Here is a 26,447-nt window from a genome sequence, read left to right on the forward strand (position 1 = left end):
AGCCCAGGCTGACAGGGGCTCTATGAAGCCAGGCCAGCTCCCCACTCTCCCTGCTGGCACAGCAGGCACCAGGCTGGCCCCGCAATTCCTGGTTGGTTCCATGCAGTGCTGGCTAGGGTGGGGTGGCTCTGGCACCATGTGGTTCCTGGCTGCATGGCTGGGACTACAGGGTGCAGCAGGAGCCAGAAGGGAACTGTGTGGTGTTGGCGCAGCGGGTGGGTGGAAGCCACGGTAGGCAGATGCTCCAGGGCCAGAGCCAGTGGGGGCCCAGAGTGAGGCAGCAGGAACATGGAGCCTGGGCCTGTGGGGGCTCCATGAAGCTGAGCCAGCTCCCGACTCTCACTGCTAGCAGCCTGGCCCCATGCAGTCCTGGGGCTTGTCAGGACCATGCACTGCCAGGGGTCTCTACCAGCTGCAGGCATTCCAAGGCCTCACTGCCTGCTGCTGCCACTGGTGGCAGGTGCTGTGTGCAATGAGGCAGGGGGGCATGTGTGTGTGTGCGTGCGTGCGTGGAACATCCCACATGCAAACCCCTCATACATATGTACCCAACACCCCCCTCACACCACCATACAGGCATACCCACATCCCCTATGTACACTCCACATCCCCCAGCCACCCTCCCTGACACAGACCCCCCAAACCCAATACCCACCCACACCCCACATATACAACACAACCACATGCTTCCCCACCTCCCATACACCCTCCAAACTCAATACTCACCCACAACCATACTCCCCACACTTATCCACCCCCACCCCACATACACACATACCCACATCCAGATCCTCCCACAAACCCTGTACCCATCCACCCATATCCCCCATACCCCTCCACAATATACAACCGTAAGACTTCATTTTGAGCTATTATACAATCACATCTATGTACACTATGCAAACACATGTAAATCAAAAAATTATTTTATGAAATCAAATAAATGTATGTTGTAGTAAATGTATGATTTTTAGAATATAATTTGTTTCTTTGTCTGGTTCCAAGATGGCAACCCCCTTGCCAAAAGGAGTATTTCCAGGGAAACGGGAGGGACTTCTGGTGGCAAAGGTTAGGGATTAGGAGTGTGACCAGGGGTGGTGAGACACCCGTCAAGGGGAGGAAATACCCATGCAGATCTCGACAGCTGACCAAAACTCATTAAGCAGCCCTCCAGCAGAAATAATTGTCTGCCCCTGGCCTGTGTGATCCCAAGCCAGTCAGCCTCTCCATGCCTCAGTTCTTTATCTGGAATGTAAAGATGATAAACCTTCCAGATTGCCTATTTAGATGAATGGTTTTCAACCCTGTTAGACTCGAGACACCCCTTGAAAAATGCCAGCTCTTAGCTTTGACTTATTTGTTAACTATGTAAAGTAGAACAGAACAATTATTCTGTTCCAAAGAACACACAGCAGGACACCATGGTTTTAACTCTATGGTGAAATCTCTTGTAAATCATGTTTGCAAACCAAACAGTGTTAACATTATGTGATATTCCAGGCTATGTTTGGAAAGATCTCAAGGCACTCCAAGGTGCTATGGCACCCTGGTTAAGAATCACTGATTTAGATTTGGGGAAGAGACCCCAAATCTAAATCAACCATTCAACCTAGCCTAAGAAAGCCCCAAGATTCGTGCCTCTTGACCCTTCCACAATAAAAATAATTAATACAGGTATCCATGTCCTGTACCTAAGACTTTTTAGTACCTTTCATCAGGCTGAATGTCATATTATTGCTCAGATTACACATCTCCAGCCATTACTATAAGCACACAATGTAATTTATTTTAAGGAAACAATTTTGCTTATTTTTATAAATAAATTGATTTATCTTTAATTTTTTTTTAAGATTTAAAAACAAAAGACTTGTCAGAACTACTGAGAGAAAGGGTCACACTCTGTTACAGTATGACCCACAAGTACAGGATCCAGTTGCTCAAATCAGACTCATTCCAGCAAGGTGTTTAGTCAGTCACATATGCTCTATATTTAACATACACTGGTTTCAATACTTCCAGAAACAGCAGATCTGCACCAAACAAAAGCACTTGCCAGAGGTCAAGATTCAAAATAGCTAACATCACAGAAACAAGACATGTAAGCATGCAAGCTGGCCTGGCAAAATAACAAATTCCCCTGGGGTACTCCAGGGATGCAGAAGTGAATATCATGTTTTAATAATCCAAGTATGTAAAAAATGCTTAATGTAGCACTGAATCCAGGTCTCCAGAGTCTGTTGCTTGTTTGTTTTTTAATGAACAATCAAGGAATCCAACCCTGGTGTGGGACTCTTAGGAAACACTGCACAAAGCTAGGATTCTTGGGAAACAAAACAGTGTTATTATCAGTTCTCCCCATTTTAAAAACTCTGCAGATGTGTTCCACACTCTCTCTCTGACTTTATCTTTAATGTCTAACAGTGCTCCCATCACTTGTCTCTGCTTGGTTCCTCCTCCACACTGTATAGCGTTTGCCAGGCTTTTCTTCTATAATCCCTACTACCCAGAGTAGTTTTCCTTCCTCTCTCCATTTTATTTCCAATCATGGAAATACTTTCAGAAAATATATTCTGCTTTTGTAAACATTTGAGGTTTGTGTGGCATAAACCACTCCTCATTTAGTATTGAAAATACAATTATTTCAGAAACATCAGAATACAATTAACATACTGCAACCAGCACAACTTTCAGCATCAAGAATCAAAATCTTCCTTATCACCCTACCAGTGCACCACTGGCATCATAGATTTCTGCATACTTAACTTCAGATCTGTTATGTATTTGAACTCAGTTGATGAAGCCATTTTGTTAAACAAAATTATTACTCCATTTAGACCCAACAGGTTAGACAAAATTTAGGGTCTACTAAATGGGCTGCTTTGGGTAAGGGAAGAAGGGAAGAAACTGGTATTGGGTACTACCCCGATTCAATCCTGGCTGTTTACAAACTCCTGTTTCCCTGAACACAACTGAAATCAAACAAACAAAAGAGTGCTTTCTTTGCTCACAAGCCCCTTTTCTAGGTAACAATCAGCCTAAAAGCTCTCTTTCTCTTTGCCTTTCTCACAGGTTTATTCCATCTGTGTCTGGTGCTTCTTACAGCCTTTTTCAACTCTTCATATTTTTCTCTCTTTTTCACAGACACAGAAACTTTCACAAAATAAGTAGTGAAACCCCTTTCAACTCTAAGCACCTTCCCTGTGCCTTATTTCAGGCAGAAACATGTGCCTACAGTTGGAGAGGAAGCTGCTGTTGTTTGTTACATGGCTCCAAAATTGTTTCTTACGCCTATCTTAAATGAAAGATTGGGGTTATGCCTGGCTCATAACAACATTGAACTGGCAAAGATGCAGCATCTTTCATAACCTTATTAACTGTGCCTCAAGGAACTCAACATTTCCTTAAGGAAGTATGCTACTTATTAAAAAAAATCCATGCATGCAAACAAAATAAAATACCCAGAAGAAATAAAACAAACTTAAAAAACAGATAAGTTAAAGTTTGCCTGTACCTCTCAAGCTTTTGCTTAGAGAAAAGCCAATGAAAAAATCTCAATAAACCCTCTGTAGGTGGGCTCAAGATAAATCACGCCTCATAAGCAGAAAGATACAAAACATAATTCTCATGACATTTTTTAAAACTTCATAAATGTTTATAATTGTACGGTGGGGATCAAGGGTTTACACTGCAAACACCATAGTATATTGAGCAATTATGTCCTGGAGCAAGGAGGGTTGAAAAAAAATTCTCTCTACTTTGAGCTCTACAGCCCTACATAGTTACAAGTGAAGCTAATTCTAGTGCTGCATCTTTGCCTCTATCACTAGGGGTCTACTGAACTCAAGGATGTGGCTGGCTAATTTTGTGGGTTAATCCCAGGGTTGGCCACCATTTTTGCGGGCCGAGCATAGCAGGGCCCCCCCATGCCTCTGATTGGCCAAGGGGACCCAGCTGTACCATCCCTCCCTGCAGGTTTGCCAGATGGCCCAAAACTGCAGCTTAATTATCCTGAATAAGCCTGTGGAGCCATTAATCCATGCATTATGAAGCATGGATTAATGATATCCCTGGACTTAATCAAGGTAATTAAGCCATGGTTTTGGGCCATCTGCAAGCAGGCAAGTTTCACAAGCAGCTGCAGCAGGGTCCCGGACTCCGCGGGTGCAGCCTCCTGGCTACCTGCCACAGCCATCCTGGGATCCTGCTACAGCCTGCCTCCTGCTACAAGCAGCTCCCTCCTCCATGCTCCAAGACTGCAGGCATTCCCACCCTTTCCTCTGCTTGCCGGTAAGTTGTTTTTTGTTGTTGTGTTGTTTTTTTGTGGGGGGGAAGGACTTTGCAGTAAATCCATCAAAATTGTGGAGCCCTCCATTTTTCAAAGTCCACCTGAATTCACAATTTCCATGTAAATGCCACAACTGCAAATTCATTAGGTCCCTATCACTTAAGTACAACCAATATATCTGGTCAAAACTGGCAGTCTTTCTTCAGTTGGCTGTCAGAATTTTTTTAAAAACCCACCATTTCAGTATAAAGCTGAAATGATTCTTTTTGTTTGTTTGAATTCAATTTTAAAAAAAGTAAAAGCAGAAGCCAATCTGCCCCAGGCCATTATTTTTAAAGAACTCCCTAAAGAACTTAATCTGGCTCTACTATGAAATTATTACCATTACAAATTCATAGCCATATGCAGGTACAATTACTGTAGACTCAGATGTGTATGAATTACTCCTTCAGAAGACAATGAGAACTGTGGGTACTTACTGCCACTAGTCAGGGAAAGAAAAAGAATCATGTCACTTTTTTTAAAGGGCCTAAATATATATGGATGCCTAAATTTAAACATTTAAAATTTGAAAACGATGGTCTTGTTCACTTTTCTGACTTAATAAGAGTTTTTAGACTTCTGTTTCTCACTATGTACATCTGTAGCAAATATTTACCCCGAACAGTTTGGTTTCAGAATACAGATATGCATGAATGGATACACGTAAACAATGTGTAGCTAGATACAGGCAGAAAGGTGGTCCAAATCAAAGAGTTAGATTAGCAAATTATATATACATTTCTCCAAGATTTTGCCTACTTAACACGGATGGGTTAGTAATTGAACCGCATTTTTTATGCATTTATACTATGCAAGTATGGGAGGGGGTGCAGACTTGTTAAATTAGCTGTTGCAGCCTGCACCTTTGCTGCATTTATACATGACGACATATCCAGCATGAGAAGCAAGCCTGTAAGAGTAGCCCAGGAAAGAAGAAACATTTCCAAGGATTAATGTACTGAAATGCTTTTGAAAAAATAGTATTTGTTTCAACATCTGGTACCTTGTAACAAAGTTGACTTGTTTTATTGTGGGTAGATGGTTTATCTTAAACAGCACAGAGACTAACCTAAATACTTATTCCCCTGCAGAACAGACGTGTAGGAAATTGTTTGCACTCATCAGGCAGGATGGTTTCTGAGATGACAAATGTGTAATTCTGCCATAATTTTATAGAAAATAGTTGACGTGAAACTTAACCATGATCAGTATCTCTTCCCACCCTAGCAAGATCTAAAACAGGGGTTTTCTAAACCAGCAATTATTTTGGTTGGTGGGCCACTAAACGAAGTTTGGTGAGGTTTGCCAGAAGGGCTGCACATACAAAATCTTTCAGAAGACATAAATTTAACATATTATAGCTGAAAAACAAATCATATACTAAATAGCTAATATTTACTGTAACATTTAAATTTTATATCAAAATATATTTTTTGTCTTGATTTATGTTTTTTGAGTAGTGTATATAGAGGTGATTACATAATAGCTCGAAATAAAGCTTTACTCTTGTATATTGTGTGGGGGTTGTGGGTGCATGTGTCTGGAAGGGTAGGCATGCAGGGGTGGGTTTGTGGGTCTGCCCACATGCTAGGTCCTGGGAGCCAGCTGGGGGCAGGGGGGAGGGGAGGGCAAGGGGCACATACATCAGAGTTTACCCAGGCAGTACTGTGTGGTGTAGTCCGTCCTCCTCCCACACCCGACCCACAGCTGCCCTCGTGATGATCTTCATGGGGCCAAGTCCCACCTACTCTTGCCAAGGGGAGCCTGAGCAGCACTTCTGCCTGCACCAGCCCTGTGCTCGCTAGACAGCACCAACCCAGCCCTGTCCAGCATGTATGGCTTCCCAGCAGGGCTGCTACCACAGCCCCCCAGGTGCTTGGCTCCCCCAACCTCCAGTGTCTCCTCCTCCTCCTGCCCCTGCTGCAATGCTCTGGGCAACAGGTAACACAGGGAAGCCATGGGGGTGCATGTAGGGCAGCAGATGCCCAGCCACATGTGGGGGAAACTGCAGCCAGGCAGCTCCTGCCCCATGCAGGGCTTCAGTTCTAGCTTCCAGCTGCCTTCCTTTTTTCTTCCAAGAGCAGCCACCTGTGGGCACGCTGAGTGGGTGGAAGGTGGCCGGGAGCTGGAGCTAGAGTTGGAGCCCTGCGTGCTGGGGGGAGGGGGCTCCTGGCTGCAGCTCCCAACGTGCCTGGCTGGGCATCTGCATACATCCCCTACAGTTTCTCTGTATTACCTTTTGCCTGGAGCTTGCAGCGGGGGCAGGAGAAGCAGCTGCTGGAGGCAAGGGAGCCGAGCACCCAGGAGGCTGTGGGAAGGTATGTGTGCTGGCTGGGGCTGGGCCGGTGCTTCTAGCAGGTGCAAGGTAGGTGCTGGCAGAAGCACAATATGGGCTGCCCTGGGCAGGAGCTGGCAGGGTTGTGCCCCATGAGGAGTGCCACGGGGGCAGCCATGGGCCAGATACAATCAATTGGGGGGTGTCCACCAGTGGGCTGGAACCAATCAGCTGGCAGGCTGGATCTGGCCCACAGACTGTATTTTGCCCACCCTTGATCTAAACTCACTATTGTCTCAAAGAGCCTTTTCTACTCATGTCTAGGCATCAGATGTAGAACATGATTCAATGGAGCCAAAAAGTCAGAAATTATATCAGAAATGAAAACAAACAGGTTTCACAGAGAGCTTTAAGTAAACCACGCTTAGTAGAGTTCAGATTTGCTGTACATTCCACAGTTCTCATTTAGTCTAAGTATTTATTATTTAAAATGTCAGGGTCCCCTTCTCCCCTTAGTTATATTTGTGCTATTCCCTGCTGTGGGTCTCACACCCTAAAAACACTGACACACAGTAGTGACAGGCTGAGAGATGAAAGATAAACACTTTAAAATACTTTTTATACAGCAGTGTAAAAGGTATGTTACTTCTACAGGCTCCTTTAAATAATATTAATATATTATAGCCTTTTTAGATAGAAAAAAATCTATTCTATAATTCACAAGTAAGTTATTATAAGAAACAAACAGATATTAAGTCACAGTCTGCTCAGATGCTTGTTTCCAAAGGCTGAGAATTTAAAAATCAGGAAGCCAGAAAAGAAAAGCCACTTACAAACACAGAGTTACTATTTTAACATGACATTTGATTTCATGCCTTAATAGTTCAGAAGAGGAAGGAAAATACAGCGTAGTTTTCTTATGTAGCAACAGATAATAAGGGCCAGATTCTCTTATGCAGACATTCTATATAGCTGCTCCATCTCTATGCAGAGCATAGTTGCTCATGTTTCAACAGGCATATTGCTGCAAACCATATATCCAATGTGGAAACTGAATATTACAGAGGTGTGGTAGTTATTTAGACTTCTGGTGTTGAACATGTAAATTGGGGAAATCCAGTTTCAGCTCAACTCTTTTATTGCAAAAGCTGTCATTTGATCAAAATTATCCTGGTTAAATGCTTTACTTCCTCTTAGACCATTCCCTTTCTTCCATCACTTGTGTCTCATCTATTCAGGCTGTAAACTCTCTGGGGCAGACTGCCTCTATGCATTTGTCCACATTTAGTGCCATGGTTTTGGTTGGAACCTCTAGATCAGTGGTTCTCAACCTTTTTAGATTCAAGACAAGCCTTGAAAAATGCCAGCTCTTAGCTGTCTCTCATTTTTTGACTACAGAAAAATAATAAAACTATTCTTATGTTGCAAAGAACTTAGGAAGGTCAGAACAACATGCTTTTACACTATGGATTCCTATTTGAAATTTTGGGTTTATCTCGTGAATCACGTTTACACACTGAACAGTGCTAACGTTGTGCAGTACCCTGTGGCAGTCTTGAAAGGATCGCAAGGCACCTTAGGATACCACAGTACACTGGTTAAGAATCCCTGCTCTAGATGTTACCATAATACAATCACTGACCTTACTCTTTCAGTGAAAATAAGTTAAAATTCTCTCCCCTTCAATCACAGAGTCGGTCTCCCCACAGTAACTTTCAATGACTTCCTTCTCTCTATCCCTCATCCAGGGTGGGTACACAAGAGCCCTAAACAAACCCACTCTCCACACCAAGGATATCTTCAGCACCAGTCTGGGTGTAAGAGAGACAGTCCTCTTGTTGAGTCCCATGAACCCTTGTTAGAGGTTACTGAGGGGTCCCAAAGTGACAATGAAAACAAAACAAAACCAACTAACAAAAGTTGGTTGCAGGTCTCCAAGGGGCTTTCAAGGGGCTGCTGGCAGTTTGTATTCTACCTCAGTGCCCTCAGACAACCCTCTTGTGAACAAGAGGTCTCTCCCATGACAAGCAGGTCTCTCCCATGAGGCAGTCAGGACTGACCATGGCCATGCAAGTGGCTTTGTTCCTCATCCATGTTCCTCTCCAGGAGCTGAGGATGGGAGATCTGTTCACTGTCACCAGAGACTGTTCTCAAGGATCTGGGTGTTCCTTTGTGTAAGACCTTTTCTCCAGGCCTGACACATCTCAGAGAAGGGTGGAACAGGCCTCCCTAGGCCCACAGGTAGGCTTTGTATCCTCTCTGCTATGGGCTTTATAGATCCTATTTCAACTTTTTACAAATACTTCTGTATTTTTGACACAAGTGCTGAAGATTGCGACTCAACAGCACAGAGTGAAACTGAATGGTTTTGCTTTAAACACGCACACAATCATGTTGCTTGCTTACCTGTCAATGAACTGATCAATTATAATAATATCACCAGGCTGTATTTCCTCTCTTAATGACCCACAGGCAGTAGTAACTACAAGGTGAGTGCAAGCCTCTTCCTTCAGTGCCCAGATGTTAGCACGGAAGTTAACGTTTGATGGCATAATGGTATGATGTCTTCCATGCCTGCAAAGACAGATGAAAGAGGAATAAAAACTAAAGTAAAAACAAAAAATAAGAAATCAACTACCAGCAGTTCAGGAAATGTAAGTGTTTAAGAGGAACTATGTTCTTTAGTAACTTACAATGTTGCTAATTTTCACAATTTTATAACCACTCTCACACTATTTGGTGTATTTTTAAAAGCACCAGTTTCCTGGAGTCCAGTAACTAACTGAAAGCTACAACCTTAATTTTAGAGAGAGATTACGTTTCTAGTCCTCCTTGTCCAGAAAAAAAGAAAAAGTGATCCAAGAATACCCTACTTTACTTTTTATAAATGTAGTAGATAAAAAAATATTTTAAATTCTTATGATCTTTAATCCCCATAAAGAATGGGGACCCATACATTTTGAACATTTAAGATGGTCAATACTGGATTTTCAATATGCAGCAAGAGTTGTATGATTTATTTGTAACATTTTATGTTTTGTATTAAAATTCTGTTGATACATACAACTTATTTTTTAAATGGTACTTCAGTGAAGGCAAACACAAAAACAAAAAACAAGTTAGATGATAAAGGGCATTAATTGAATCCTCTACATTCCAATGCAAGGACTAAGTTTACACATCACAACTTCCAGTCTATGACCTGTCCCATTAGTATGACAGTCAGTGCCTTCTCTTCGCCTTTCTCCAATACAAAATTTGCTCAATTTTACAAGCACAAAGCTTGTTCTTTCCTGTCAGCATTTCTGTTTCAACATGGAACTTACCAGTCAAGCTAGTTTCCTTCACATCTTCACTGTAGTAATAATGATAAGTAACAAATATAACATTTTGCAATCACAACCCAATAGCAGTAAAATGAGCAGAAAAGATACAGCTTGCATTTCATAGCGTTTACAATGCATATAGCAGTAAGATTTGGCAAAGACAAAAAAGGTAAATTTCCCTGTGTTTCTGTAATCACTCATTCCATCCTTCAAGAAATGCCAGGAACAGAGGATTTTCCCCATGTTTTTTTAAATCATAACACAAAAAATTCACAACTTTCCAAATTTTCTCCACCTTGAGAGTCATAGGATTCTGTCATTTGAGCAAAGCCTTTCCTAACATTTTACATTCAGGTTTGAGAAATAATGACAAACTTGGTTTGCCCAGCTACTCCTGAATGACATCCTTTTAAGGAAAAGTTGTCAAATATGGTATATAAAATGGATATTAAATGTTAGCCAGACAATCAAGTTCTATTTGCATAGAATCATAAAAAATTAGGGTTGGAAGGGACCTCGGGAGGTCATGTACTCCAACCCCCTGCTCAAAGCAGGACCATCAGCAACCAAGTCATCCTACCGTGGCTTTGTTTAGCCAGGTCTTAACAGCCTTTAAGGATGGAGAGTCCACAACCTCTCAGGGTAACCTGTTCCAGTACTTTACTACCCTCCTTGTGAGAGAGTTTTTCCTAATATCTAACCCAGTGGCTGGCAAAATACGGCCTGTGGGCCAGATCCCTGCTCACCGGACACTTTCATCTGGCCTGCGGCACCCACCAACTAATTGTACCCTAGCCCTTTCAGTCACAAGAGTGGGAGCAAGGTGCCCATGTATATACCCCTTGTGCCAACATACCCTACTGTGCCTCACTCCCACCCTTATGGGTGGAAGAGCCCAGTCTGGTCAGCATGCAGCTTTTGGGCAGGGCTGCTGCCGCCACTCACTCTGGGCAGCAGGTAGGAAAGCAATAGGGGCGGAGGCAGGGGCAGGGGATCTGCAGCTGGGCAGGAGCATGGGGCTGATAGTAGTGCAGAACCCACAGCCAGGGGGGTAGTGGCAACGTAATGCCTAGGTGGGCAGGGTGTTTGTTTTGAAAGAGGGTTGGGAGGGGGCCGGGAGGGGGTGTTGGTACCCCCCCACACACTTCCCATCATGCTCAGCCCCACAGGCAGTGGCAGCAGCAGTTGCAGGTGCTCAGACCTGGTGCAGGCACTGCCACTTGGTAGCGTACAGCTCTAGCCAGCACTGCACATTACGCTGGGCGCAGCCCAGCCAGGCTGCCTTTATCACTGGGGCTCCCCACCACTCTCCTGCAATTCCTGCACTTGCACACCACTGGAGGGAAGCTCCACATGTGCTGGAAGCAGCTGCCTTCCCCTCCCCCTGCCATCCAGGTACCAGGATTCAGCAGGGAAACTGGGACTGGGGCTTCCCTCCACTTCTGGCAGAGTCCCGGGACCCGTGCAGCAGGGAGTGGGGAAGGCAGCCAGCTCCAGTGCACAGAACTTCCCTCCGGTGGTGTGACCTTATTTTTAATAATCCAAATCTTGAAGTGTATGAAAAAAAATCCAACATAAAAAGCCAAAGAAACAAAACAGAAGACATAAAGCACCCAAAGGAATAAACATGGGAGAGGTCAGACCAGATGTAATATCCACATTCAGCAATTGTGTCCAGCCACAGCATAACTTAAGGAAAAGAATACAACGGGAGAAAAACAAAACCACAAATGCAGCATCTGCCCAATATGTTCAAACAGCTATTAACACTGTTTGGAATGGTTCAGGAATACGGCATCCTGCCTCTGTATACGGGGGGCTGGAAGAACCACTCCAGCCCTACAGTTCTAGGAAGACTATAACCCACCCCCTTGAGGATTGCAAAAGCATTTGTGTACATAAAATGGACATGGAGGAAAAAGAAATTTCATACAGAAGCAAATCAGAAACTGTACTATCGAAGGATGGCAACTACTCCAGATGCCTACATGCGTCTTAGGAGAGGTGTCAATTTCAAAGCAAACTGAGCAATGCTAAAGCTGCAGATGCTTTAAGAGGTGCAATAAAGCATATCAATAAAGAAAAAATAATTGGGAAATTACTGCCTCTGTGTCAGTGACTTAACTAAAGGGGAGATCGTTAGGGAAAAAGAGGAGACTACAACTTAAGAAAATTAGGGGAGATTCACTCTTTAATAAAGTCTGGGACACATCAGAAATGTTATGTTTGATTTTCTCTAGTTCTGGTAGATCTCTTGAAGTTTCAGAAAATGCATATAGTTAGCTCTTGTGCAAAAACTGCATGTTAACAACAAACTCTCCCTCTGCCTGAGGAAGGGTGTTTGTACCAAGATGCTTACAAAGAACAACTTTGCCAACTATTTAGTTAGTCTAATAAAAGATCACGTTTACCTAAAGAACCTTGGCTGCATGTTAGCAGTAATCTTTTTAATCAACTAGTCATTGGAGCCAAACAGGTGATGATAAAAAGTAGGCTGACACCCAAGATTTTAACTTTAGAACTAAATCTTCTTTCCTTTCATTATTTCTCAGTTTTCAGACCTTTGTCATGTCAGAATTACACTAATTCTTCAGAAGCCACAAAATCTTTCAGGGTAGACAATATCTAGATTTCCAATTAAAAAAAACAGAACTTTCGAAAAATCATGCTAGACCAGGTTCTCTCTGTCTCTCAATAGCAGCGGACCAGGCAGGGAAATTTTGCTGGGGGACAATGTGAAACCACATCCTTTCTTTAAATGAAGTTTGATTGTTCAAGTATTAGCCTTAATCTTTGCAGGCAGAGCAGAAAACATGCAATTCTCCCAATACCTCCCTGTAGGCATGCTTTTGTAACTTCCGTTGTAAGAGCAGCTTAGATAGTCTTTTGAGTGTGTGCAAAAGTGATCATTTAACTTTAAAAATGTGCCTTGCAAAATCTAGCGATGGCACGACTCTCAAAGTTTTAGGCTTACTCTAGCTACACTGCAAATTCCTACCAATATCTTCTTTTGCCCCTATAGCTTAAACCAGTTCCTTGCATGTAGTAAGATAAATTGGTGCAACATGTAAAGTCCTAAGGCATGGTACCTTCAAAGGCTATTATATACTAGGGATGCAGTGAATATTAAAAAAGGCTGTTTTACATCTTTGCATTTTTCAAATAATTGAGGGACAATTCACGCAGAATCATTTGACAGATAAACCAGGCCTGAACTGTCCCAAAAAGAGAGATTTACCAAATCTGGCCCCTGACAGACATGCCTGGAGACAGTGTAGAACAAAGAACTTATGAACTTGACGTCTGCACCTACCTGTATCCCATACAGGTGACAGACAATACAAAGTAAGCTAATGTGCGTTGATTGTTTAATGTTTTACAATATAATTTCTCAGCAATACTTTTGGCATGAAATAAATACTACTACGGTTTGTAGGCTGGCTGGCTGCTCACTGTTTGACATTGTCATTATATACACAAGAGTGAAACAGCAGATGCTAAGCAAAAGGTAGACTTGCTAACCTGATCATGGTGAATGGCAAGTCAATTACTGGCCTAGAAACTGCAGTCAGGAGGGAGGGAATTGATGGCAGGAGGCCTGAGATCAGGATGGCCTGGAGGAGAACAAGGGGAAGCTAAAGTGTAGCTAATGCTGACACTGTTACAACTAGAAAAAAGACTATTGTTGCCAGTAAGGCTACTTTTACATTACGGGCTTTCCCGTAAAAGCAGAATAAGCATCAGTCATGACTAGAAGTTAATCCATTTGACACAAACAGAAAAAGAAGAAGAAAAAAAAAAGAAAATTGGAAAACTTTTGAGGAAATCAACTTCCAGACAGGAACACCCCACAAAATCTTTTGAAGAGCTCATTTACCTTGCCAGAAGCACACAGTCAACATTTTTTATCTTCCCCAATATCAAAGCATCTGATGGCTGCAAAACAAGTAAACAAGAAATAGTTGCAACATGCCTTAATTACTTTGTGACTATGAAAAAAAAAAACAGCTGTACTTACTTTCATTAGTAAACTACTGGGAATGGAAGATTTGGCACATATTGAAACCATAGGGAACACCATTTGCATATAGCAAGCTAATATAAGTGCCAACCACCTATATAATACAGCTGTTCAAATATGCCATACATACATTAGACATCAAAATATATTTGAATTACCTTGAAAAATTCTTGTCCTTGCAGTTTTGGTTTTCCATGTTGCCATTGGTTATTTTACCAAAAACAGACAGCATCCCTTCATTGAAAAATCTCTTTTTAACCACTTTATATTAGATTTTTTCATGGGAACCCCGCGAGTCAGAGACACACATGTGCAGACAAAGATACACAGTTAACCCTGCATATAATACTGTTTATCTTGTTACAGAGTTAGGCTGCTACAGTCTGAGAAACATCTGCAAGTAGTGAGATTTTGTAGCTAGATTCCCTCCTGCTAACTTCTCCTCTGCCACCTACCTTAACCATAATCTCTTATACCCTTTACTACTGTAAGACAGCATTTTATATTTACTTATATGTTAGTGGCCATGAAAATAACACAGTGGAAAAGGTAGGATTTTTGAGGACAAGCATTACACTGGTTACAAAGAGGATGGGGTTAGACTCTTCTCAGCGTTGCCAGATGACAGAACAAGAAGCAATGGTCTCAAGTTGCAGCAAGGGAAGTTTAGGCTGGATATTATGGAAAAAAACTCACCAGGAGGGTAATGAACCCTGCGATAGGCTGCCCAGAGAAAATGTGGAATCTCCATCCTTGGAGGTTTTCAAGACCCAGCTAGACAAAGTAAAATCGTTTGGGGCTAGGTCTGGCTTTCAGGGTAGCCTACGCAGAAGATCTGAGTTTTATTCCCAAGTTTTCTACAAATTTTCTTTGGTGGCCTTAGGCAAGTCATTTATCTGAGTTCTTCATCTGTAAAATGTGAATATTAATATGCATTGTCTTCCACACCTCATCTGCCTCATCTATGTAAACTGTAAAATCTATGCAGAGTCAGCTACACTTATAACTGTAGGACAAGATCCTCATTACAGCTGCATTCTCTTCCCTGCAGCTGAAGGCTGAAATAACATAAAGGGCATGTCCAGACATGCATGCAAATGCAGAAGCACGTATTTCCTGCACCACAGTTATCAGTAGCACATATTTGTGCCATTGCTTTTTGTCTCAGGGCATGCCCCTACACGTGTGCTCTAGCACACAGCATATTAACTTGGGTGGGGTAGGTGAGACAACCTTACTGGGGGGCCTACCGGGGCATCAGTGGCACCAGTCCAGTCACTCAGAGCTTGGCCAGCAACCAGAGTGTGGCTCCAGCTGGCCAGGCTCTGTTTCTGGCAGCATATGCTGCTACCACTTGCGCCATGCTTTTTTTTTTTTTTTTTTTTTTTTTAGGGGTGGGGGGTTTTGACACCAGGATTTCCTAATGTCAAATTTTGGTGCTGTGCTGCAAATTAGCAGCATGGCAAGTGGGTACACATGCCCTGTGTATGGTTTGTGGTGGCTCAAATAGCTTTGAGGTGCTGTAAACCACAAGTGTACGCACATCTGGACATGCCCAAACAGTTCCAAAAACCTTGAATTAGAGCCATACAGGCTGTGTTTAAAAGACTCTCTTTACCCCATACCCCAAAAAGCGGGCTGCTGCAATTTTGGAAGGTCTTTAACATACACCAGGAGCTGCAGAGCAGCCAAAAACTGAAAAGATGCAAAAGCAACTTAAAGCCACTACATCCCACTCCTGGACTACCAATTCTGTGTGGCACCTCTAATCTCACCCCTAATATTTAAAGAACAGACTATATAAAGGTTCAGGATGAAGTTTATTCTCTTCTGTACATGATCTTTTTTCTCAGTGCCATTAACTGGCCAACAAACGGGAATGGAAGAAAAAAACCTGATCTTGTGATATCTCCCTTTTATGAAAGGGACCTAAACTGAAAAATTCAACAGTGAGCAAGCAAACATCTAAAAATGTGTGTCTTAGTAAACAGTAAAAAAACAATTATACAGACCTTGCCATATGGAGTCTCAATGTATTTTTCTGTTCTTCCTTCTAAGAGGTCAGGATCATCCAGGCCAGTTCCACCTATAATTCCAATCTTACAAATAAACAAACAAAAGCTCACATTAGAACTCTAGAAATCACACTGCATTTTAAATCTTACCTTCAGTTCCTGGTCACCAGCAAGGAATTTTTTTTGAGTCATTCTTCTAGAAACGACACAGAACCAAGGACCCCAGAAGCACAGTCATTATCATCAAAGCAGTTACCCCCAGAGACATATAGGTAAGTTTACAGGCAGGCTTTAGATCCTATGCTATTTAATTTGCCATATATAAGGTACTGACTATTACTTCCCTGCTTAAATAGAGATCCAATTAAAAAGCTATAAAAACAGCACAAAAAAAAGCATTACTGGTTAATCGTTTATCCTACCACAGAAAGGAAAAGACTCATATGCCACACTGTGGTGGTCACAAAAACTGGAACCAGACATATATAAATAACTTTCCAGCAGCTACTGCTTCCAAGTTATATACGGAAAAGACAAGGAATCATTTTAGTGAATTGTCAACTAATTAGATCCGACTGTCAGACAATTTTTTTGGCTGTGTGGCCTCAAAAATAAATCTTATTAAGCTCCAAGGACCAAATGAAGCAAGATACTGAGTCTTTCAAACCTATTTACTGCCCCACAGAAGGTCTTATATGAGGTCATACGATACACAACAATAAGACTGAGCACCAAGGCTTTGACTCAGAATGGAGGCTGAGGTCTAAGTTTTCCTCTCATCTACAATAAGTCCTTCCAACAAGATCAAGTGCCCAGTTATAATACTGATTATTGGCAAAGAGCAAAGCAAATACTCACTACTAAACCAGTTAGACTGACAATTTCCAATAACTGTTTTGCATGCCAATCCTATTATATTGGTGTAATATTTTAAAATAATTAAATCTAAATGTAAAGAATAAAAATCAAATTACAAATTGTATTTGAAACAAAACATTTGGGTAGACCCTAAAACATTTGGGTAGAGGGTGACTTATTTTGTTTTTTTGAAATTTTTTATATTAAATTTATTTCCAACAATAGAATGAAAAGATAGTCGAAATGTTAGAATTTCCTACAGAACAGAAATTCTGACTTTTGACCAGCTCTAGATAAACCAGAAGAGGAAATGGGGAAGATGGGAGAAAATATATCTACTGCACAGTAAAATAAGGCCCTTACCTGTCTCTCAGCCACAAACCCTATATAACCTGAACACTAAAATCTTTCCCTAAGATTTGGAGGCACTTTGAGACCACAAGTTCAAATCCAGAAACTGCTTTCTCTTGGTCTAGAATTCTCCCACTTTACAGTAAGAATACACACCAATCATTTGCCTTCAGGAAGTCTTCCAATAACTTCCCACAATTCCCTGCAAAAGGCAGACAAGTTTTCTCATGTTATTTTAGAAAAAAAAAATGAGCATCTGAGTACAAATGACACATCCAGGTAAGTATAAAAACAACAAAGATGCATGGGTACAGCTTTTCAGCAAGGACATTTGCAATACCACATAGCAGCAGTGTCCGTTTTGCTATCAAGCATCTTACACAAATGCAAAAATCTAAAGAAAGCATCCATGTTTCTATTCCCTGATTCTATGTGTGGTTTTCTGTGGGGAATAGTTTTCATAAACCCCACAAAGGCATCTTCAGCTAGTAATAATATGAACAATATAATTAAAATTCTACTCAGGATGTGAAAAAACAAAACAAAACCCCACCACTAGGTGCTGGTGCAGCCTGACTAGAGTCAACTAATTCCAACATAGAATTTCTGACAACTATGGAAAATTTGTTTAGCTTTATGGAATATAGCAAGAAAGAAAGTTGTTTCTGAGTCTGGATTTCCCCAGCACACATCTTCGGTTTTTTTGAGGTTGATGCAATTGCAATTTAGGTCAGATCAGGCTCTTGCAAAGGCTGTTTTTTATTGCATAATGCAGCTTACACACAGCAAAATACAGGCACAGTCCCAAACACTCCATAGCCTTCTAAAACCAGAAGTAGATTACAAGACTTCCGGTTATTGTGAATACCACAGCATAGTGACCTGCCTATTAGGGGCCACGTAGCTGTAGTCATGAGCACTGCGCCCAAGCTAGTTGGCACTGTGCTAAGTCACGTGATGCTGAGAGATGGAACTAATTTGCTGGCCTGCCTGCACCGACATGCAAATGTAGTTAAGGAAGTAACCCCATGACTACTTCCAAATGTGGAAGTGATATAGCCATTTTCCTTGGCACCATGAACTATCATGCAGATCTAGATGAGGCTGGACCAGAACTGAAGTTTTCAAGCAAGGTTTGAGTAATGTCTCTTCTCTTTATTAACAACTAGACTAATGGCAGCCTTGCAATGAATGGCTGTTGGTCAGTTTTATGGCCAGTAATGCTACAGGGGCTCCAAGTATCTAATTGCTGAGTTTATACTGCTGTAATGTTACCTGTGAGCATGGCATCTCCTGGTACTGATCTAGACCAATTCTTCAAATTCAGGACAAAACTGTTGTTTCAGGAAGACCTGGGAGGGAAGCAGGGGGGCAGGGACACTAAGATTCCCAAAATTCAGGCTCATCCTAGAGTATCCAAGACAGTTGATCACTTTACTTTGATAAAAACACTACCATTTAAAAACTAATTTTGCTATCAGTTATACTTGCTTTTAAAAAGCTTGCTGCTTTTTTAATTGCTGGTTACTGTTGCAAGGACTATTGCAGTTTTAAGTGGAGGAGTTTAAATCATCCTGAGCTGCTACCACGTGAATGACAGGCCTGTTCTGTCAGCACAGTTGCAAAGCTTTCTCAGAGTAGTTAAGGATCAGTAGCTTTTAAATAAATAAACAAACAAACAAACCATGTACCCATGTCCAGCAAGCAGAAATCTCAATGATCCGAATTTTAAACAAGACAACACGCTATCAGTCTCTTGATTTCTGCAACCCTGTGTTTATAAAAGCCTCACTGACTCTTTTTCTATGACTATTAGCTCACTGGACATCTTTTTTTCAATAAACAGAATGCATGGTTTTCACTAAGTGCCAAATACTCTTCTATGAAAAAGCCTCGCACAGATAATGATGCAAGCCATACTTCCCTCATTTTAACAAGATACCATTCTCCTTCTGGCACCATCTTGTGCTTCTGTTTGTTAGTGCATCCTCACCACAACCCTTAATGCATTTGATGTAGAGCAGGTTTACACGAAAAGAAACCACAACAGATGTGTTCAAATATTTTTCATGAAGTAGGATATTTGTCTGTGGTGTTAGGAGTATGGGGGGGGGAGGGGGGGGGAAGGTATGCCTGTTTCTTCATGGAAATAATCATGACTTCTGAAAGCTAGAATTTGTGTGAATTATATACCTGAACATCTATACCTGAAGTGTGTTATAGAATATCTGCTACTCAAAATTCAAATACACTACAGTCATCCTAATATGGAATAGAAGTGGAACAATGCTACTTAAGGTCTAAAAAAAAAACAAAAACCAAATCACCCACTGAATTTTGTTCAAGTATGCTACTTAGCAAGTACCAGAAGAGTAATTAATATATTTGCAGAAATCAGGATAACATTTTTATTATTCTTTGATATTCTAAAAACAAAAACCCCGAAAGGGCAAATTGCTTAAGTTACTGAGTATTTTGTTTTTAAACCACACAGCTGACACCAAAACTAGTCCTCAATTTGCAGAAATTGTAAAATGAAATGCAGCTCAATTTCTTCCCTCAGTGCTTAGGAAAAATAAAAGCAGCTGTAAAAAAGAAAAAAAAATTATCTTTATTAGGAGAAAAATTACAAAGGCCTCATATTTTGCATGTAAACTTTCCAAAATATATTTTACTCAACTCTTCTAAAAATTATTAAGGCAGCCTGCTTAACCTCTTAAGTTTGGGTCTAATTTTTGTTTATCCCCTCAGATGCAACTGTGTCAAGATACTCATATGGCTCTTATCGCACTGAACAACACCCCAAAGATTTAATGTATTGATTCCTAGAGCAGTACACCAACGTAAGTCAGGAAGTATTCTGGTAGGTATTAAGCCTATTTTTACAGTGGGGAACCGAGTGCAGGTAAAGGTGCTATGGGATCCACTGCATGATCCACACAATTGAACCTCCTGCCACACCACACATGCATAGCAGGAGGTGTGATTGTGGAATCCAGCATCAGATCCTATCATGTCTTATTGCCAGTACAGGGGGGAACCTGGGATTGCCACCCCACACTCCCCCTACACTGGCAGATAGGATTCAGGCCCAGCTGCAGCCCACATGTAGCCAGAGCCCAGTCCCACAGCTGACTGGAATGAGCCCTGGCTGTACCCCACATCAGCTACAGGATGTACCCCTGGCAGCTGTGGGGACACAGGCTACCCATGCCAATTCAAGCTGGACCAAAACCAACTGTGAAATCATTACACATTCTCCAGCAATAACTTCCTAGCCAAATGAACCTTGTTTTAAGATGCATGCATAGCCAGCCTAAGTGAACTGCACCATTACCTAGGCAACCGCACAATACATGTAATGGCACAACACATGGAGCAGGGGCACAGAGACCAAAGGAGCAGGTTCTCCTGCCTGCAGCGGTTGTCTTGACTTTAAGTCTAGCCCCACTGCACTGGGTCCCTGGAGGGCTGCCCCAAGCCTCGCTCTCAGCTGTCCCTCTGAAGCCACAAAACCCTGGGGAGAAGGAGGAGGATCCACTGATTCCCTCCCCTTTTGGCAGGCTTTTCAGCAGGTTCATAGCGACGTACGGCCGGAAGGCACTTCATGAGGGCCTGCTCCAGGCAAGGTACCGAGGGAAGGACGGGCTGCTTCTTCCCTGCTCAGCGGCGGCCACCCACCCCGGAAGCCTGTGGGCACACATCATCACCCCGGTGCTGCGCTACTGGAAAGAAACACCGAAGTGCCTGGGGCGGGGGGGATACTGCCCGGGACTGGGAAGCTCTGCCTTGCAGCCCTGGCTCGTCCCCCCGTACAGCCCCGCGCTGCCCAGGGCCGGAAGCTCCCGCCCGGCTCCCGGGGAAAGCGGCACGCGAGGCCCTGGGCTGCTCCCGTTAGGCCCGTACACTGAGGGCGCACGGCTTCGCTGCCGCGCCACCTACCTTTACAGCCGCCATGGCCGGAAAGAGGCAGTGCCGACGGAAGGAGTCACGGCTGCTGTTGGTGCGCTCCGGTAACCTGGCACGGAGTGCGCCTGCACGGCTTCGGCCTCGGGACGGCAGAAGTCCAGAGAAACTGCTGGTTGATCTTGTACCGGGCAGAGCAACGAGCGTGTCTGGAAAGCCCCAGAGAGAAGCGGGCAGCCCCGCCCCGCCCCGCCCGTGCCCCCCAGGACTGTACACGGGGCAGGAGTGGGGGAGCGCCGTGGGCTCGGGCTCCTGCCCTGCTGCCCTCCCCTGGGGCTTCTTCAGCTCAGCAGGTGTGACCCAGCGCCACAAGAAAGTGGGGCCACGCAGGAAAGCTGCTTGTCGCTGCGAGCCCCACACTGTGGCAATATGTCCCCTGTGTGAGGCAGCAGCAACGGGCGCAACCCCACACCAACGCCCCTGCATGTGTACATGATGTGTTACCAGGCAGCGCCCTGCTCTGCCCTGCCATGCTGGGTCACACCCACTGGGCCCACCCCCATGCCACACACACATCTGGGGGGCACATGCCCTCTCCCCGCTGGGAGCGTGCGCAATAGCGGGGAGCTGGGCCCAGCCCCCACCCCCAGACAAGCCGCATGTGGCCCCATCCCCTGCCCTACTAGGGCCCTGTGGCCATGCATTGCAGCACCGGGCCCCAATCCCCACACACTACCCAGCTTGGCCGCAGCCCCAGCCTTACCTAACTGCCTCCCTCCCTATGGGGACCTCCCTCCCTCTCACCCATTTATCTGCAGGAACAGTTCCCCAGGCCTGGTGGCCCGTGCATACACATTAAGGCCATGCAAAGCTTCACCAACTGTTTTGTTTCGACACCGTTTCAACTCCTTTCGAGTTCAAAACAGTGAAGTTAAAACAAAATGAAGGCCTTTGAAACAGCCTCCAAAGGAGGGCAGCCAAAACGTTTTGAAAGTTTTGAAACAGTTCAAATTTTGAAGCAGCCAGGTGGCGGGAGGCAGGGGAGAGCCAGGGCAGCACTCCAAGCAGCTCCACAGCACCATGTGTCTCAGCCCAGCAGGGAGCACAGCCTTGGCTCTCACCACCTCCTGCCGCTGAGCTGTGCTCTGTGGGGCTGGCAGAGCGGATCAGAGCACAACACCGGCTCTGCCCACCTCCCACCACCAGGCCGTGCTCCAGTCAGCTCTGCCAGTCCCATGGAGCTCAGCCCAGTGGCAGGAGGCAGGCAGAGCCCACTGGGCCCACCCCGATCCCGCACACAGATCTGGGGAGCACATGCCCTCTCTTTTCCCCTGCAGAAGTGCGCACAGCGGCAAGGAGCCAGGCCCACCCCCAGAGAAGCCACCTGTGGCCCCGTCCCATGCCCTACCAGGGCCCTGTGGCCGTGCATTGCAGGCCCGGGCCCCAATCCCCACGACTGCCCAGCTTGGCAGCAGACCCAGTCCTGCCTAACTCCCTCCTTCCCTCCCTATGGGGGCCTCAATCGCCTCCTGTCACTTACCTCTGGAGCAGCTCTCCAGGCTATGCAAAGCTTCACTGGTTGTTTAGTTTTGACACTGTTTCAACCTGTTTTGAGCTTGAAACAGCACAATCAAAATGAAACGAAGGGCTTCAAAACAGCCTTGAACCGAAACGAGGGCAGTCGAAACGTTTCGAAAGTTTTGAAACATTTCGAATTTCAAAGCAGCGAGGTGGTGGGAGGCAGAGGAGAGCCAGGGCTGGGCTCGGAGCAGCTCCACAGCCCCATGGGAGGACAGCCCTGGCTCTCCCCGCCTCCGGCCACAAGGCTGTGCTCTGTGGGGCTGGTGGAAGGAGGCGGGGATCATTTTGACAAGAACTACTGCTATGCCCAGCTGAACTTTGGGTGATTGGAGCCACACCTTAGAGAAGCTGAAAGACAGAGACTGCCTCTTTGCCTGTGAGGATAACTGTCACTTTCACAGCTAAATATACTGGGCTTTGCTTTTAGCAGTGTTCATTTAACAGTGAATACTTGTAGTAAATAAAAATCTTTCTGTCATTCATACAAGTTGTCATGTCAATCCTTTATACACTAGTCCTGAATCCCATTTTAAACCTAAGAGTCAGTGCTACACCACAAGCCATATTTTCTCCCTTAGTTTCTTCTTCAAAGCTCTTATCAAGTAGCTTGGTAGCCTGCCATTCTGTCTTCTTCCCCAGGAGCTCCTTTCCCTGAAGCATGCAAGGCTAGACCAGTGGTCTCCAAACTTTTTTGATCATGCACCTCTATCAGTACAAAATTTTTGAGCATGCACCCCCAATATATGTATATTTATATAAATATAAATAGAAGTTCTAATATTTTCTTCCTGTACCCCCTGGGGTACGTACACCCCACTTCCCTCAGGCTCTGGGCTTATATGCTTTGAAGCACCACCTCTGCCAATCATGTGACTTTCCAGCCACACACAGGGTTTGCCCTTTTGGTTAGCCATGAGTCTGCTCACTTCTGCTGCAGGCTAACCTCGCTGCTTGCAGCCGTTAGTTACCTGGAGATCTGCCTCTTGGCTGCTTATTGTACTGCAGTTTGCTTTTGCTCAGCTGCTTGCCCAAACCTTAAGCTTGGCTTGCTGCACTCTCCTCTTAAAGTAACAGAAACCTCTAGCTCCCTGTTACAGTAACTGTATGTGTATATTATATACCTACACTAGATGCCCCATGCAGTATTGCTTGCATGAAGATCCAATGAGTCAATTTTTGCTTTGTCACAGGCACACTTGGATGAATGGCCAGGCTGCATTATAAGTCGGTAGTGTGCTAGGCCTCGACGTAAAGGTCTCTGGACAAGCGGCGTCTGCTACCCTCACATAGCAGAAGATCACTCACCTCGAAACTGCCTGACAAACAAAAGCAAGGTAATAATAGCTGGTGTGAGTCGAAACAAAACACTGCAGCCCAAAGTTTTGATGTGGCACACAATTGGTCACCGGGAACAAATTGCTGAGAGAAAAAACGACTGATTGGTCGCTGGAAATAAAATGCTGCAGCCTAACAGTACAAAAGCAGTCACGGGAAAAGCCCTGATGTGGGAAGTTTGGAACAAAACTTCAAGCATCAGAGGGCCTGCGGACTGATCACCCGCCGGGGCCGCCTCTCCCCAAGCGCCATCTCGGGTCGGTTTTTGAGGCCTCCGTGAAGTGACTAGCGTTCCCCAGCCATGAAGCCGCTCCTGTTTGCCTTTGCGGTAAGCGTGCAAGCCTAACTGTTAAATAGCCTCTTGAAATCTGTGAGCTGCTGACCAGGTCTGGGACTAGAACTAAACTCAGCCGCCCCAAGACTACTCACAGGGTAGTTTTGAACGCAAGGGAGTTTAGCTTGAACCTCGTGACCCATTGGACCAACCATAAGAAATCTATGAGCTGTTGACCAGGTCTGAGACTAGGGCCCTGGCCAGCCGCACCAAGACCACTCGTGGTTTTGAACGCAAGGGGCCTTGGCCTGAACCTCGTGACCCAACAGACACAATTCCCCATTGTTAACTGTTTGTATTTGTTTTAATTGTTTATATATGTAAGTCGTTGAGATTAGCATGGGAAGTAGTAGTAGCAAAGTGTTTTGTGCATTTTGTTAAGTAGAAATAAAAAGTTTGGTATAACTCAAGCCGCGCCCTTGTCGGTGCCTACCCCACCAGCCCGGCCATGCCTGGGCTTCTCCAACCTAGTGCGACATGCTTGAGATCACATTTTATTGAACTTCAGTAGCTTCACAACACTTCCATGTACACGAAATCCTGAAACATATCACACTTCCTTACTGTAAGAACTTTACAACATTTCCATATATACAACATTTCTGGTTTTGTTACTGGGTTTGCCCTGGATCTGCCCAGAGTGTATGTAGTTTGTACTGTGGGGTCCCTACAGAAGGTATCTTCCATAAAGTTAGGTTCAGCTGTCCCTGCCAACAACAAATTGAAGTCTGCGTGCTCCTGTGCCCAAAGATATGCACTGCAATGATTGCATCCTGCAAGTGCTACAGCATCAAGTTCATGATGCCCAGCAAGTATTTCAGCTGTGTGCATGAGACCCTCACAGTTTCTGAAGTCTTCTTTTCAGCTCGGCGACTTCTTGCTGCCTCAGCACGGTGTTGTCATATTTCCAGTTGCTCCTGATCACTAAGCTGGCTGAAGCAGGCACGTTCACGTGCAGCTCGCTGCTCCCGCTGCAGAATGTGAGTTGATTCATCTTGCGCTCTATACTGACATCGTCTGGCCTCTGCAGCTTGCTGTTGCTGCTGATGTTGTGTTGCCTCATCAAGCAGAGCACACTGTCTTCTCATTGCCTATGCAGTTCGCTGCTGCTCCTGTTGACGTTCCTGTGCTGTCTTGAACGTCGCTGATGTTGATAGGATGCATTTCGTTCACGTTCCCCCTCCAATTGTCTTGCACATTGGCAGCGCTGATACGATACATTCTGCTCTGCATAGGCTGTTGGGTTTTTTGCACGTTGTCATTCCTCTTGCTGTCGTTGTTGCTGTCATTGTAAGGCTCGGTGTTCGTCCATTAGGTGTGGTTTTATGTTGCTGGTGTTTCTTTTGTGGATCCTGGCTGCTTTTCTCACTGCTATATTGGGATCATAGGCGATCATTTCCTCTTGCACACATTGAAATTCTGCTGAGTTCCCAATGTTATGTTGAGATCTGGAACGCAATAAGCAGCTGTGCGTTGCTGTCATGTCCTCTCATTCCTACTCCGTATTTTTGTCACATATCGTACTTGACTTCTTGTCTTTGTTGCATTGAATGACAAACTGACAGACAATACTAAAGGGTGCGAATAGCCGAATGTGGCTTATATATAGTAGAACTCGAGAGTCCAGAACTAACCGATATGGCTATGCCCTGCTAAAACATTCAGGACTGTAATGGCCTGAAGGGTAACGCTGCATGTAAGCCTGGCCAGCATGCAGCACCTCACCCACGCACACACATTGGTGAACTCGGTTCTCTCACCCAACTCCCTCTCTGAACGATTTCATCTGTCGCAGTGAGGCTTCATACTTACTAATGGAGATGGCACTTAGTACACGTAATAGTATAGATTACATATACACGTGTGCACGAGCATAGCACAAGCTTTCTGCTGGATGTGGTCCACAGCATGAGATCCCTCCTGAGCATGTGTGCACTGATTAGAGGTGGGCAGGTTCTAGAATAGCTGGACTTTCCACCTTGACGATGTCAGTGACCCACTTACATCTGGGAGCCGGCACAGTAGCTTGCGTGGTCCAGTAGAGCACCGTGTGCTACACCTGAATGCCGGGAGCACGCTAGTAGGGTGTCGTGTGCGCAGGACTATGGCTGGTGAGAA

General features: G+C 44.3%; 1 protein-coding gene and 1 long non-coding RNA gene across 4 annotated transcripts in view; one reads left to right on the forward strand and one right to left on the reverse strand.

The window, feature by feature from the left end:
• Positions 1–21,215, reverse strand: part of MTAP (methylthioadenosine phosphorylase) — a 38,501-nt gene extending 17,286 nt beyond the window's left edge. Inside the window, exons 1-4 of one of the 2 annotated variants that reach the window (XM_019555146.1) lie at positions 21,116–21,215; positions 15,962–16,048; positions 13,806–13,864; positions 9,009–9,176 (exon numbers count right to left, since the gene is read on the reverse strand). In XM_019555146.1, the coding sequence (XP_019410691.1) occupies positions 9,009–9,176; positions 13,806–13,864; positions 15,962–16,048; positions 21,116–21,130 (329 nt within the window). In that variant the 5' untranslated portion in view covers positions 21,131–21,215. The remainder of the gene's footprint in view (positions 1–9,008; positions 9,177–13,805; positions 13,865–15,961; positions 16,049–21,115) is intronic. The other variant, XM_019555147.1, reaches the window with a different exon arrangement.
• On the forward strand, positions 16,982–21,117 carry LOC109323523. Of its 2 annotated transcripts, none has more exons than XR_002104686.1 (3): positions 16,982–18,306; positions 19,925–20,036; positions 20,737–21,117. It is a non-coding gene; the product is annotated as an uncharacterized LOC109323523 (long non-coding RNA). The 2 variants fall into 2 exon arrangements; XR_002104687.1 differs by having other exon boundaries at positions 16,983–18,306; positions 19,925–20,016.
• Positions 21,216–26,447: the final 5,232 nt, after the last annotated feature.

This window comes from Crocodylus porosus, unplaced genomic scaffold (genome assembly GCF_001723895.1).
Source record: "Crocodylus porosus isolate Cpor-Errol unplaced genomic scaffold, CroPor_comp1, whole genome shotgun sequence".
NCBI lineage: Eukaryota > Metazoa > Chordata > Crocodylia > Crocodylidae > Crocodylus > Crocodylus porosus.